Consider the following 12,554-nt stretch of genomic DNA (forward strand, 5'->3'; position numbering starts at 1 on the left):
CAGTGAGTACTTTATTAAAAGTAACTTTGCAAGTCAGACTTTCAGCACAGAAATTTTGAGCGACAAACTGAGTGAAAAGTTAGGGTGATGGCATGGAGGTCTTCCAGACTCAAAAACTTTCGTTTGTCACCATAAATCATCAAAATATCAGAGAAAACATGCAAAAAGCTTGTCAGCACTGGGAATGTAAATTTATTTTTTGTATTTTTTTGGTCATGGAAAAAAATTTTTGATTTTAATTCAATGTCAATAAAAAAATCTATTATAGTCCATGCATAATTTGAGTATTTTAAACGTTATGCTGGGAGATATACCCGTCTTATTTTCCATTAAACACATGCTTCTCTATTAAAAGAAAATAACAAACTTTATATCTTCATACATGCATGACTGACCAATATCGGACTTAACTCCAGATGGGTCAAACTTTGTCTAAATTATTCAACGCTGACTTGTTTTAGGTTCAAAACGCAATGCAGGATAATGGGATGACAATACAAGCTACCCCATTTCATGTAAGGTTAATATGTGATGCATCAAGAGGAGAAAAGCTCTCTAAAGCATCTGCAAGGCATGCTGTCTGGTGATCTTCACTCAGTGCTTTATGGTGACTATCAGGCGGTCAGGCAACTGCCTGATAACTCGTCATTCAACAGCAATCCTCCGTTTGGGCTCTTTTAAATGTAAAAGACATTTAAATCCGGGAGCAAACCTAATCGTTTCCACACAAACTTAGTCCAAGTTTGACTTTTTCGTATGGTTGCTTGACTGCAACTCCCGAATAGTTTGTTTTTTTTCCCCTCAAAGAAATACACATTCTAGTTTCTGCAAAGCAAGCCATCTGTGTTTTGCTGTAGTTGTGAACTATAAAATAAAAAGCAAACTTGTGATCCTTTTATGTCCGACATTCTGTAATCAGTGAGAACAAATGTACACTTCTAAAGTTTTTAAAAGGTTTCCTGGTGTCTCATGGTGCTTTATATCCCATCTGGGGGAAAAAATGCATGTATTATTTCAGTGTTTGAGAGAAAGTTTCTGTTTTAAACAGTGCCAGCTTCTCTTAGTTTTGCCGTACTTGACTTTTTTGCAAATTTCTACCTACTTTTCCCTCCTGCTGTCTTGCTGTTCGACAGGGTTTTGCATAAACGTGTGACTGGCGTAGAGTCTGTAGTAGGAAGGCCTTTGCATACTAATACTGTTCAAGCAACATCACTGACACATGCCTGCTTCCTCCACCTCACACTAGCTTTGCTGAAACTGCAGTTTGTTAGAGACGAGTGTGACTTTCAGTTGGCGTCTAGAAAATAATGGCGAGCTAACGGCCGCACCTTCAGACGGATGGATAGTAAATACTGAACTTTCTGAGGTTCAGCAACTATTACTTTCTCCGCCGTCTTTCTATTAATTCACTCTTTGACAAACGTGTTAATTTCTCTGGAAAAAAAAAAGGAATAAACTTTTTTCCCCACCAGTCACAGCACAAAAGAAGACTGAGAATGACGAAAGGCATGCAGTGCACCAAAGCTGCTTTTTTTCTAATGTTAAATGAAATGTATCAGTCTGTCTTGAAAAAGTAGTTACATGAAGGGGAAAAAAATGCAAGAATCTGAAAAGTTCACCTTGCATCTGTATCCAGCTCTGCTGGGTCAAAACTTCAGGGGAGCTTAGCCACATTTTGCTGCAGTGACACTTACAAATGTTTCTAATTAGCTCTGTCCATCTTCACATGAACTCTGACCGTCGTCGGTGACTCTCCTGATGAAAAGCGGTTCTACAGTGTGATTACTGCCACCATGTTTCATTCACACTGGGGATGGTTTGCACTGTTAGTTTTCAACCACATCTTGCATTTTACATGGAGCCCAAAGCGCCACCTGAGGTTTCATCCGATCAGATCACTTTCTTGTCATATCTCCTACTTGGCTTGGAGCAAAATGCCAGCATTACTTCTTATGGTTGTCTTTCAACAGTACTACTTCTTCTTGCCATTCTCCATTACTTCTCAACTGCTCCTCTGCTTAATGCACTCCTCCCCCAGCCTCAGTTTACGTGGATGGTCACGTCTTGGTAGGTTTGCATGTGTGTCAAACTTTTTCTGCTTTCAGCTGTTTGATTGAACGGCGCTCTTTTGGATGTTCTGAACTTACGATATCGACTTGCTTCGATCTTTACCACAACTTTATCCATCTCCATGACGCCGTTTGTTCACTGAGATTCTTAAATCATAGTAAAATACATTGACGTTTGCGCTTCTAATAAAATAAATTCAGGAAAAGCTTAGAGGGTCTGTATGACGTCTACAACTCAACTTTGGATTTGCATGCTAAGGTCTTGTATTTCCGGTTGTTGTAATTTTGGGGGCTGAGCAACAAGGTTTGCAAACCAGAGTTTTCTGTGTGCTAGCATGTGCCTTTTCTGCAAGCACCCAGTATTTCAGAGCAGACCAAAACATCTTAAAACACACATGCGCACAATGCAGATATTTACTGTCTGTGTTGCACATTCACGAGCCTCTCCAACTCTCCCGCTGCCGCTTCAAGGAGGCTTATCATCTTCCGTCTTTTAAACACGAAACTGTCATTCTGTACAGAGGAGTTCCCGGTGGTGTTGGAAGTACCTGTTCTGTTTTGCAGAGCCTGACTTTACTCCCCACCAGGGACACCAGCAGTCTGCCTTTGTAACCACGGAGCTCCAGCAAGCCTCGCTTGTTTGTGGAGGAGAGGTGGGGAAGGCTGTCGGTGCACTTCTGGGAGCTGCAGGCGGGGGGGCGCACGGCCGTCTGAAGAGTTTCCATCCACTCCTGGCGCTCCCCTGTGGACACGTGCATGAGTGAGAGACAGGAGCGGAGGAAGAAGGGAAGCAGATGGCGGATGAGGACACATATGTGAGAGCGAATGCAAAACGGGGGAAAGGAATTAAGAAAATAAGAAGAAAGAAGAAAAAAAACAAAAAGACATTGAGAGTTCAGGATCTCCTAGAGTCTTTACATCACACTGTTAGTGAAGAAATTGAAAAATGATGAACTGGGTTATATTGGTTCTTTGACTGCTCAAGCGCAACTGAATGTGATACAGAATATTCCAGGCTGAAAGAAAACTTATTGAAACACAGGATGAGGCACAATTGCTAAAATGATCTTGGCTCGCAGAAGAGGAAATCCTACGACGCTGAAAGAAAGTAGCAAATATCTCCACTAAAGACATAGACGCCAAGTGCCACTTTTTATATTCTGAGGCTTCGGGGCAAGAAGCGAAGTAGGTAATTTCAGACTGACACATAAATATATAAACGTACCAATATAGCTGATCTTCTAATGAAATGCAGCAACAACAGTTCACAGACTCGGCTCAAAATGGAAATTAAAGTGAGCAAAGTCACAGAAAGGTGTGAGCACATTTCACAGATAAAATTATCTGATTGTTTAACACACATATAAGTACACATTCAGCTGAGAGTCTTGCTTCATCAAAGAGCGTGCCTGATAAGGCTTTTAATGATGTTTCCCATAAGTACAAAACAAATCTTAGTGAATTAAAATGAATAAAAGAAAAAGCTATGCAAACCAATCCCTAGGCGAAATAGTAAACCCCCCTAAACTTAAAAACCGGTTGTGCCAACCATGGTGTGATTCGAGGCAATGAGCTTGCTACCATTACTTTGTACAACTCTAGTGTCAGGAACTTTTGACCCACTGTTTACTGCAGTGACCTTTGATTTGCTTAGACAAGACCAAAACCTCTGTTTGGATTACTGTCCTGTTTTAAAGCCCAGGTATGCCTGAGTATACTTGAGTTTTTGGTCACAAATTATAGCCAGGTGTCGTCCATAAGGATTTTCTACACGAGACCAGAAGTCGTGGTTCCAATAAATGTGTTCATCTGGGCCAGCAGGTTGTTTTCTGCCTTTAACCTTTGCTGTGGATACAGTTTTTGAAATCTCTTTGCTATAAACTGTGGCACAAATTTGAGTTAATTTGTGACCTGCTGGATGAGTCATTGAATAACTTTTTGAGTAATTTTTGGTTCACCACCTCCTTGGAAGATTAATGTTTCCTTCATCTGTGGAAGATGGCTTTCATTGTAGTTTGTTGGAAACCCAAAAGCTTAAAAATGTCTTAGAAATGTAACCCTTCCCATGTTGATTTTTTCCCCCCTCAGATATCCATCCATTTCTTTGGGCAAGGTGTGTTGCTTTTTTGAGATCTTTCAGCCTTCTTCATGTTGTCAGACAGGTCCTAGTTAGGCGAGTTCTTAAGTGTGGCTGGTGAAACTCAACAGAGCTGTCCAAAAATGTTGGTTATTTACAGTCAGTCCTTAATTTAGCAGAGAATGTAGATTGATCTGAATAACATTGCTTCCTCCTTAATTAACAGAGTGTTGTAGTTAAGATGACATGACCTTTAAAAGTCTGAGTGATCAAGCAAAAAAGTAGAAACTATAAACATGCAAATACTTATGCATGACAATTAAACCAATGGCATTTCATTAAGGTTCATGTTAAGTTTTGTCCCAAAAATTCTCGTGTCCTTGAACAAAACACAGAATTTTGAAAAAAAAAAAAAAAAAAAAAAGCCCGGAAACTTACAGAAAATCCCTCCCTGGATCACAGCTCAGCTAAATGGACCAACACAGAGCAAAGGCGTCATGTTCCAGCCAGGGTTTTACATTCAAACAATGTACACTCAAAAAGGGCTTGTCAGACATCTTCCTCTGCAACTTTTCAAACAGACTTAAAAGGAGACACGAAGCCGACACTGTAAAGCCCATTCCCCCACCGCCCGAGACACTGAGCTATCAAAGCCAGCAAAGTGGAAACACAAGAATTACCAAAGGATTGCAAACACACACAGTCTAACATCACAGGTCCAGAGCTGAGCCCACAGAGGCAAGTGTTCAACACAAAGACAGAAAAACAAGTATCAAATAAAATCTGCAAACTAGTATCAAACTCCGGAATCAGTTGGGAAAGTCTTGCAAATTTGAAAAAGTCAAAAGAATCCACTTGTTTTTTTTTTTTTTCTCTCCACCATTCTTTTTATCGCCATAAAAAAAGGACATATGAAGGTTTCTAAAGACTCTGAAAAGTCAACAGAGCTACGTGCAAAATTCATGCATCTTCGGAGGCAAGATCCAACAACAAAACACCAGAGACGGGACCGAACGAGAGGCGCTCATCGGGAAAACACAAGACGCCGAAGTAAAGCTGGAGGAACAGGAGGTTGCATTTGTCGCCAACTGTTTTAAATGTTGATGCTTTTACCTCGAGTAATCACTGCTCTGCTGGCTTTTGGTGTCCAATTTGGTTCATCATGTGCGTGTTCTTTGATATGCACAAATCACGTCAGCACAACTAACAAAGTGGCTGCCATCCCGGAAATAAAGAAATTTGTGCAAATCGCACCGCCGAAGCCCATCCGTGAAAGGAATAAAGAAAAGAATGCTTTCAGTTATGGCTTATTGATCTCTTTAATGGAAAAAAAAATCTGTCTTTTTACTTTTTACCCCCTTCAGGTTATTTTGAGAACAGAAGTTCCCAGAGATGACAGGTACTCTGTGTCTCCTTCAATGTATCGCAGAATGAGAAGAAATCCACTAAGGAACAACATGTACCGGACTGGTAAGGATGAAGAGGCACGCTGACATCCGATTGTCTACATGAAGAACCCAATCTGAATAAAGTTTTGCTGCACATCCTTTCTACAAGCACAGGAGATGCACTGTGTCTGCCTTCAACAGGCAACATAACAGATTATTTATACGACAAATACATATTTCTGAGTCCAATTTTAAGCTTTTCAAAGGCAGCGAACAATTTATCCACATTCTTAGCCATTTCCAAAATGTGCAAAAAATATTCTTTCAAATTGCATCTGTGGGATATAGAACGTAGAAATTTTAAATCCACTTTGAAATAAAACTATAGCACAAAAGAGTATTGCATATTTTGCTGATTATTGACTTGTCACTTTAGCTTGGAGTGAGTAAAAACCAACATATGGCTTCTGGGAAAACCAGAAAAGACCAAGACATTTTTTCCCCCCCAAATACAGAAATCTCATCGTAATAGTTTCAGGCATTCCAAGAGTTGCATGGATGCTCCACTTCTCAATCTCCAGGACAGATCTTGTGCTAAGACCTTGGCTACAGATTCCACAGCAAACCTTTAGAGGTCCAGTGGTGAGGACTGTTTTGGTAGCAAAAAGAGGAACCGAAGCACTATTCGGTAGATGCCCTTTAAATGAGTAGGAACGTGGTTTTGCTCTTAATCCACAAACATGACGTTGAATGCTTTGCTTTTCTGGTTTGATTAAAACACGACTGGAGCATGTTTTGTAGTCGCGCGTTGCCCTTCTCTGTAGGAACGACAGTGTTTCTTAGTCAATTCCTAGTCAAACAGACTGTCTATCCCTCGACTTTGGTTACAAACATCCCATGGAGAAGTTTCTCATCTCCGCGGGCCTTCCCGCCCAACAGAAGACCCACCCGGCGCATCTGCTTCCTGTACCTGAGCTCGTCTCTGGTCCAGCGGCCCATGAGGTTCTTATGAATTCACAAAGAGCTGGCATATCAATAATAAACAGCCCTCTCAATTATTGACAGCTCTGTACATCACCACTCTTTACTGTTCGTCCCCCACCTTGCTTTCTGAGGTCCATTACCTGCACTGCACTCACTTATTTGCCTGTTCATTTATTCAGGGGCCTCCTTCTTTTCTCCCCCTGCTCATCTCTCGTTTTCGACTGAGCTGTCAGGCTGACTGCAGATGGAGGGTGGGATGGAGCGAGGAAGAAAGGTTGGGAGAATTAGGAGAAATTTACGCCTGCATGTGCCTATCTGATTTGCGTTCTTGAATGTTTTTGTTTTTTTTTTTGCATATGTTATGGAGTATGTCTCTCTTCAAAAGGAACTAAAATTTCTTTATTGCTTGCCAAAATCATCTGTTTTTTGGGGGGTTTCTTTTGTTGTTTTTTTTAACTCTGCCTTCACCTCTGCACACATAGAAAAAAAAGCCCACCGCTCCATCCAGCATTCGGCACTTATTACAGGAAATATGCATGTGCAGCCAGCTATCTGAAAGACTGTTCCACTCTACACCGAGAGAGACGAGGAGAGAGGCATATAATCCTCACAGAAAGTGGATGAGATGAGAGCCAGGTCCACTCTGCGCTCACCAGGGGTCTTAAAAGCCACCCACACAGTCTCTATCAGCAGTAATAACAAAAGAAAAAGGGAAAAACAAACAAAAGAATGTTATTTTGTTTTTTTTTGTCTGGTTCCATTTATTTTCTCTCATTTCAATCATTTCATGCCAAAATCTACAAATACTGAATTTAAACATTCACATTAGTGTCCATTTGTTGAATGTCCGTGTTTCTTATGCGGCTGACATCATGGGGCTATACGAACCGCATTTCCATTACAGCCCATTTGTATTGCAATCACCTAAATAACTTGCATTTGCAGAAAACGGTTTGATGACCTTTAAGAGGACGCAGAGCTTTACACACAGAAACGGACGTACTCTGAAGCACCGTTTCCGCTGACGGTACGGCTCGGGTCGGTGTGGTTCAGTTGCTGTGTTTTTATTACTATTAAAAGGCATTTTATGGCCAGATGAGACAAAGACCGAGTCTGTTTAACCACAAATGCCAAGAAGCATGTTTAGATCGTTTTAAAATAATAAAAAAAGATCTGACCCTTAATCTGTATAAACTGGGCCATCTTTTGCTACTGTGCAAATGTTGACATTTTTGAGTAAAACTTTTCAGTGATTAGTTTTTCCTATTGGTTACAAATGGTATAGCTTAGTTGCTTAGTTTTTAATGATGCCGTTTGTTCTTTATGTTCTCTAACAAACCCATATGAGATCCACCACAAAACCGATGGATGAATTAAGTGAGATTAATTTACACACAAGCGGACAGTGTCCGTTGACCTGAATTTTATTCAGGGAAATCTGTCAAGGGGGAGGTGTGAAAACAAATCTACTCCACACTTTTCAAATTTGTATTTCTTAAGAAAAAAAAAGAAAAATAAGATTAAATGTTGTGCAAGGCCTGCAAGTACGTTTGCAGAAACTAAATAAAGTCAAACTAAAGGTCTTATAATTCTAGATGTGTTCTCTCTCTGACCCGCTCCCACTGTTTATTTTTATTTACTCATTCTCTACATCTCTCCGGCCCGCTTCCCTGTCAACTCGAACCAAACCAACATGTTCTATGAGCACTTGTGGAAAGCAAATGCCTAGACATGAGAATACAAATCACTTGCCTTTATATTTCTTTTTAACACAATAAATCTCATCCTCTGTCAAGTAGCATGTTTGTCTGAAGCCCCTCTGCAGATCGCCAACCCCAAAGATCCAGCCTGCTTTCCGTCACTCTATCACAGTCTTCCTTCCTTCTTGCCATCTTTTCTCTCTCAAGCTGACAGTACCTGAGGGAAGAGGCCACCTGCGGACCAAGTGGGGAATCAGCCGACAGCTGTGTGCACACTCTCTCCGGTGGCCTTCAATTATTCACTCACTTCTCCCTCCTCCTCCTCTCCATCTTCACTCTGCTCTTTTCATCTCTCCCCACCGTTGCTGCCTTAACCTCTCTCTGTCTCTTTTTCACACAGATTGCATGTGGCATTATCCACCCCCCCCCTGTTATTCTCTGGTTTAATCCCCTCCCTTTCTCGTTGCTCCCTTTTTTTTTTGCTTCTCCACCTCTTGGACTTCTCTGACCGCCACTCCATCACTTTGTTCACCGTCCCTCCTTTCCTCGACTCCATCAGCTCCCTTACCTTCACTCCGCTAACCTACTCTCTCTTTCCCTCCATCTCCCGACGTCTCCTCCTTCCTCACGTGCTTCCCCAAAGATTGATGACTCTTCAGCACCAGGCAAACAGGCCTGTTTAAAGTTGCATGAGGTGATGAGACCAACTTTTCTCCTCCTGTACTTCTCCTGCTCCAATTTTCCTCCTGCCTCCCCTCCTTAAATCTGACAGCGGTGGCCACTTCTGCAGGAGAGGCCTCACGCTGTTCCACACGGGTCAGAGGACTCCAAATCAGACAAGCTCTCGCTCGTTCTCAGCTCAAGTCAAGATGCGTCAGTGTGACGCGTGGCAACGAGCAGTGAATTGACTTTGTGATAAATGATCCCCCCCAAGGACCCACGACTCATGAACAGACAAAAACAAGCTGATTGTCGTTGATATAATGACAGTGAAATGACAGCGGCAGCAGGGAAGACTGCCTGTGCTTGGCTTGCTGAATGTGCTGCTTTTTATATTGGACAAGTAGATGCAAGATTTTACAAAAAGATTTAGTGCACATATTCCCTACGTTAGCAAAATTTATTAAACAACTGCTGAGCCCTGTTGTCTGGCCCGCTGGCACTCCTAGTTGATGGGCTGTAGCCCGCTCTGGCTTCCTGTGGGGTGATTGGAGGGTGCCTCTCCACTGTCCCTGGCCTGGTGGGTGAGCCAAAGGCTGTGGTGGCTGGAGCTGGGTAGGTTGGAAGCATAGGTGGGGCAGAAGAGAGTCTGGGAACAGTAGGGGGATTAAGAGATTTGGGTCATGCTTGGGCAGACAGTGAGGGTTTGGAGGTTGGGTGCACTAGATGGGGCCTGGGGTCCTGAGTGGTTTGACTTTGACAGGTCTCTGGGTCCTGGGCTAATCTTTCCTGACCTTGGTCAGGGATATTGGTATGGGTGGGACAGGAGTGGGCTAATTTGGGTATTGCCCCCCAGGTGAATTCATACCAGTGCCTTGGCAGCCATTCCTTGTACGTCCTCCTCTTTGTCCTCTCCTCAGTTCCTGTGCGTTTTTTGATGCAATTTTTGTGTGCACGCTCAGGCCACGTCCCAGAATGCTGAGCTCCAGCAGGGTGACCTTTGGTTCCTCAGCAGAGACTATGCTGAGATCTGGTGGACATGCCTCCGTCTTGACCTTTAATTTGGAAAGCTCATCAAATAGGATAGTTAGGCGTCTTCCACACCTTGGTCTTTCTGAGTTTTTGCTAAAGCTGTGGGCTTGTGCTTGTCCGGTGCTCTGGGTGGATGTCACCCCTACTTTTTGCTTGGTCTTACTGCAGGGGTTTGGAACAGGCCCCAAGCAGAGTCACGGACTTGGCCTTCACAGTGGCAGATGACTGTGAGGCTGGATTGAGGGGGCTCTGTGCACTACGTTTCACCCTATACCCCCTCTTTGGCCTGGGGCTGCTGCTCCTGTGCTGCATTGTCCATCTACCTCTGAGAGGCATATGGCTGCACTGCTGTGTTGTGTCTGTCTGCCTGGGGCTTCTGCAGTCTTCCAGAGCAGAGTCCACCTATTCTTTGCTGCTCTTGGGTGCTGTGTGGTGGTGCAGGTTTTCAACCATTCTCACCACTAACTGTGCATCTCAAGGTGACAAACTCACTCACAAACATTCAACACAAGCACACGCACTAAAATATAAGCAATCCAAATGGTTGAAAGGTTACTATTAAGACAATATGGCATGCCGACCAATAATACTGAATACAGTTTTGATTTAATAAAGCAATCACACAATTAGGATTCCATCTTGAGATATCCTTTTTGCAGAGCAAAACTTCCCTGCCACATGTAGTCAACTAGCTTCTCTTCCTGAAATGCTACCAAAGGACACGTGAAAAAAAATAACTTGAACTAGACTGGTTGAGAAATGTTATAGTGCTTTTGTCAGAAATAACAGAATTGTGTGTGTAGAAAGTTAAAGGTGGAAATTAAATTCCCTTCTAGAGGAGCAAAGTCCTGGAAACAAAAACTCTACTGGGCAGAACACTCAAGCTCCCCTGCCTGTAAGACATGTATGTATAAGAAATTTTATTTTAGCTTTCTAAAAAAAACATGGCTTCCTAGGCAAAAATTGTGTGGCAGCAGCAAGGACGTCCTTTCATGTCCACATTATGCTCAAAGTCCGTTTCATCAAACGAGTGAAGTTCAAGGCACAACTTTAACAATAATTGTAAATTACCCATTTAAATGAAAAGAGCCACAGTGACATGCAGTGTAGGATGCGGGTCACTTTCCACAATGTCCAGCTAGCTGTAAAAAAGGAAAGATCCTTCTTAAAGGCATTGAACAGTGACTTCCTCCATTGACTGTGAGGGCACTCTTTTCATTCAACATGTCAACATTGTGACTGAATCTGAAGCAAATAATTAACCTTTTTAACTCCAGTCTTTATCCAAATGAAAAAGGATCTCTTTAGCTGGGATACAATTCAGCATACAGAACTGTTTTGGTGCTACCTGAACAGTCGGCATGTACAAAAAGACGCCTGCTGTCTGAGGAGTAAATGCTGGACTTTTTGCCCGTGTTAGAAATGAATCAGAGCACAAAGGTGCAATAACCAATGCGCTGCGATGAATAAACGAGAAAGTTTTTAACGGAATTAATGTGTGCGCTTTTGTTTTCATTCATTCTCTTCTCACAGTGTGCCACACAATGAGTCGAGGATTCTCGGAGCCATTATTATGCAAACCTCAATTCCACCAATCTTACTCGTCCAGGGGAATCAAAGGGCGGACGATATCTGACCCGAAACACAGACGGACGATTAGCGAACAAGCTGTTTGACCTGAGCTGCTTAACTGACTGCCATCAAACAGGTAGGGGGTTGATGGGAGAAGGCAAGGACCAGATCTGTTTCCTTTGTTTTATTCAGGCCTCGACACAAAGCCTCCACCGAAGAGATGAGAAACTAAATCAGACTCCAGTTTTGACTGATTTAACAAAAATTTGATAATTAAAAAGCCAATTACTTCCCTCAGTTTTATCACATATTCTGAACATAAAGTGGCACTATAACCTACAGGTTAAGTAAAGGAAACAAAAAACAAAAAACACACAACGTTAAAATTGTCTTCAGTCTTCCTCAGCTTTATGGTTGCAATTGCCTAATTTTCATCTTGATCATCCCTGACTAGTGACTGGCGAGTGGGAAGCTCAAAAATCATATCTAATTTTTTATTTTTTTTTATCATCACTTAATGCACGATACATAGCCAAACCAAGTTGTGCTAATCTAACAGCATCAATCATAAGTATCACTGAGGAATTTTAAAAGTGAAGTCATTATAGAATTTTGCTCTAATCCAGTGTTTTTCAACCTTTTTTGAGCAAAGGTACATTGTTTTAATTGAAAAAAATCACGAGGCACACCTCCAACCAAAAATGTAAAGATACTCTGTAGCCGCCTATATTACACATATAGTCATTCTTATCAAAGTGTTTTGAATAGGAATCAAATAAACACATTTATTTTTATTATATTTTAGATTTCTTATTTCAAATTGCACTTAAATGTCCACTTCCAAAATACACCTGAACAGTGCCACAACACTGTTGTGTGATGCATGAATGTAGTAACATTCATGCATCACTAATTCTCTTGTTTTAATGTAAAATGCTCTGTACCTACTGCCATCTAGTGATGATAAAATTACATGATTACGCCGCTAGTCACTACTACAGCAAAGACACTCAAAGATGGCATTACTCGCAGATTAATTTGGTTTCAAAAAATCTTTTAAGACCAATTTTCC

The 12,554-nt window shown here is 41.8% G+C and overlaps 1 protein-coding gene across 2 annotated transcripts in view; it reads right to left on the minus strand.

Moving 5' to 3' along the window:
- Positions 1-12,554, minus strand: part of arap2 (ArfGAP with RhoGAP domain, ankyrin repeat and PH domain 2) — a 132,848-nt gene that overhangs the window by 90,666 nt on the left and 29,628 nt on the right. For both annotated transcript variants that reach the window (XM_008435470.3, XM_008435469.2), the window contains exon 9: positions 2,618-2,811. In XM_008435470.3, the coding sequence (XP_008433692.2) occupies positions 2,618-2,811 (194 nt within the window). The remainder of the gene's footprint in view (positions 1-2,617; positions 2,812-12,554) is intronic.

Source organism: Poecilia reticulata, chromosome 18 (genome assembly GCF_904066995.2).
Source record: "Poecilia reticulata chromosome 18, P_reticulata-male-v2, whole genome shotgun sequence".
NCBI lineage: Eukaryota > Metazoa > Chordata > Actinopteri > Cyprinodontiformes > Poeciliidae > Poecilia > Poecilia reticulata.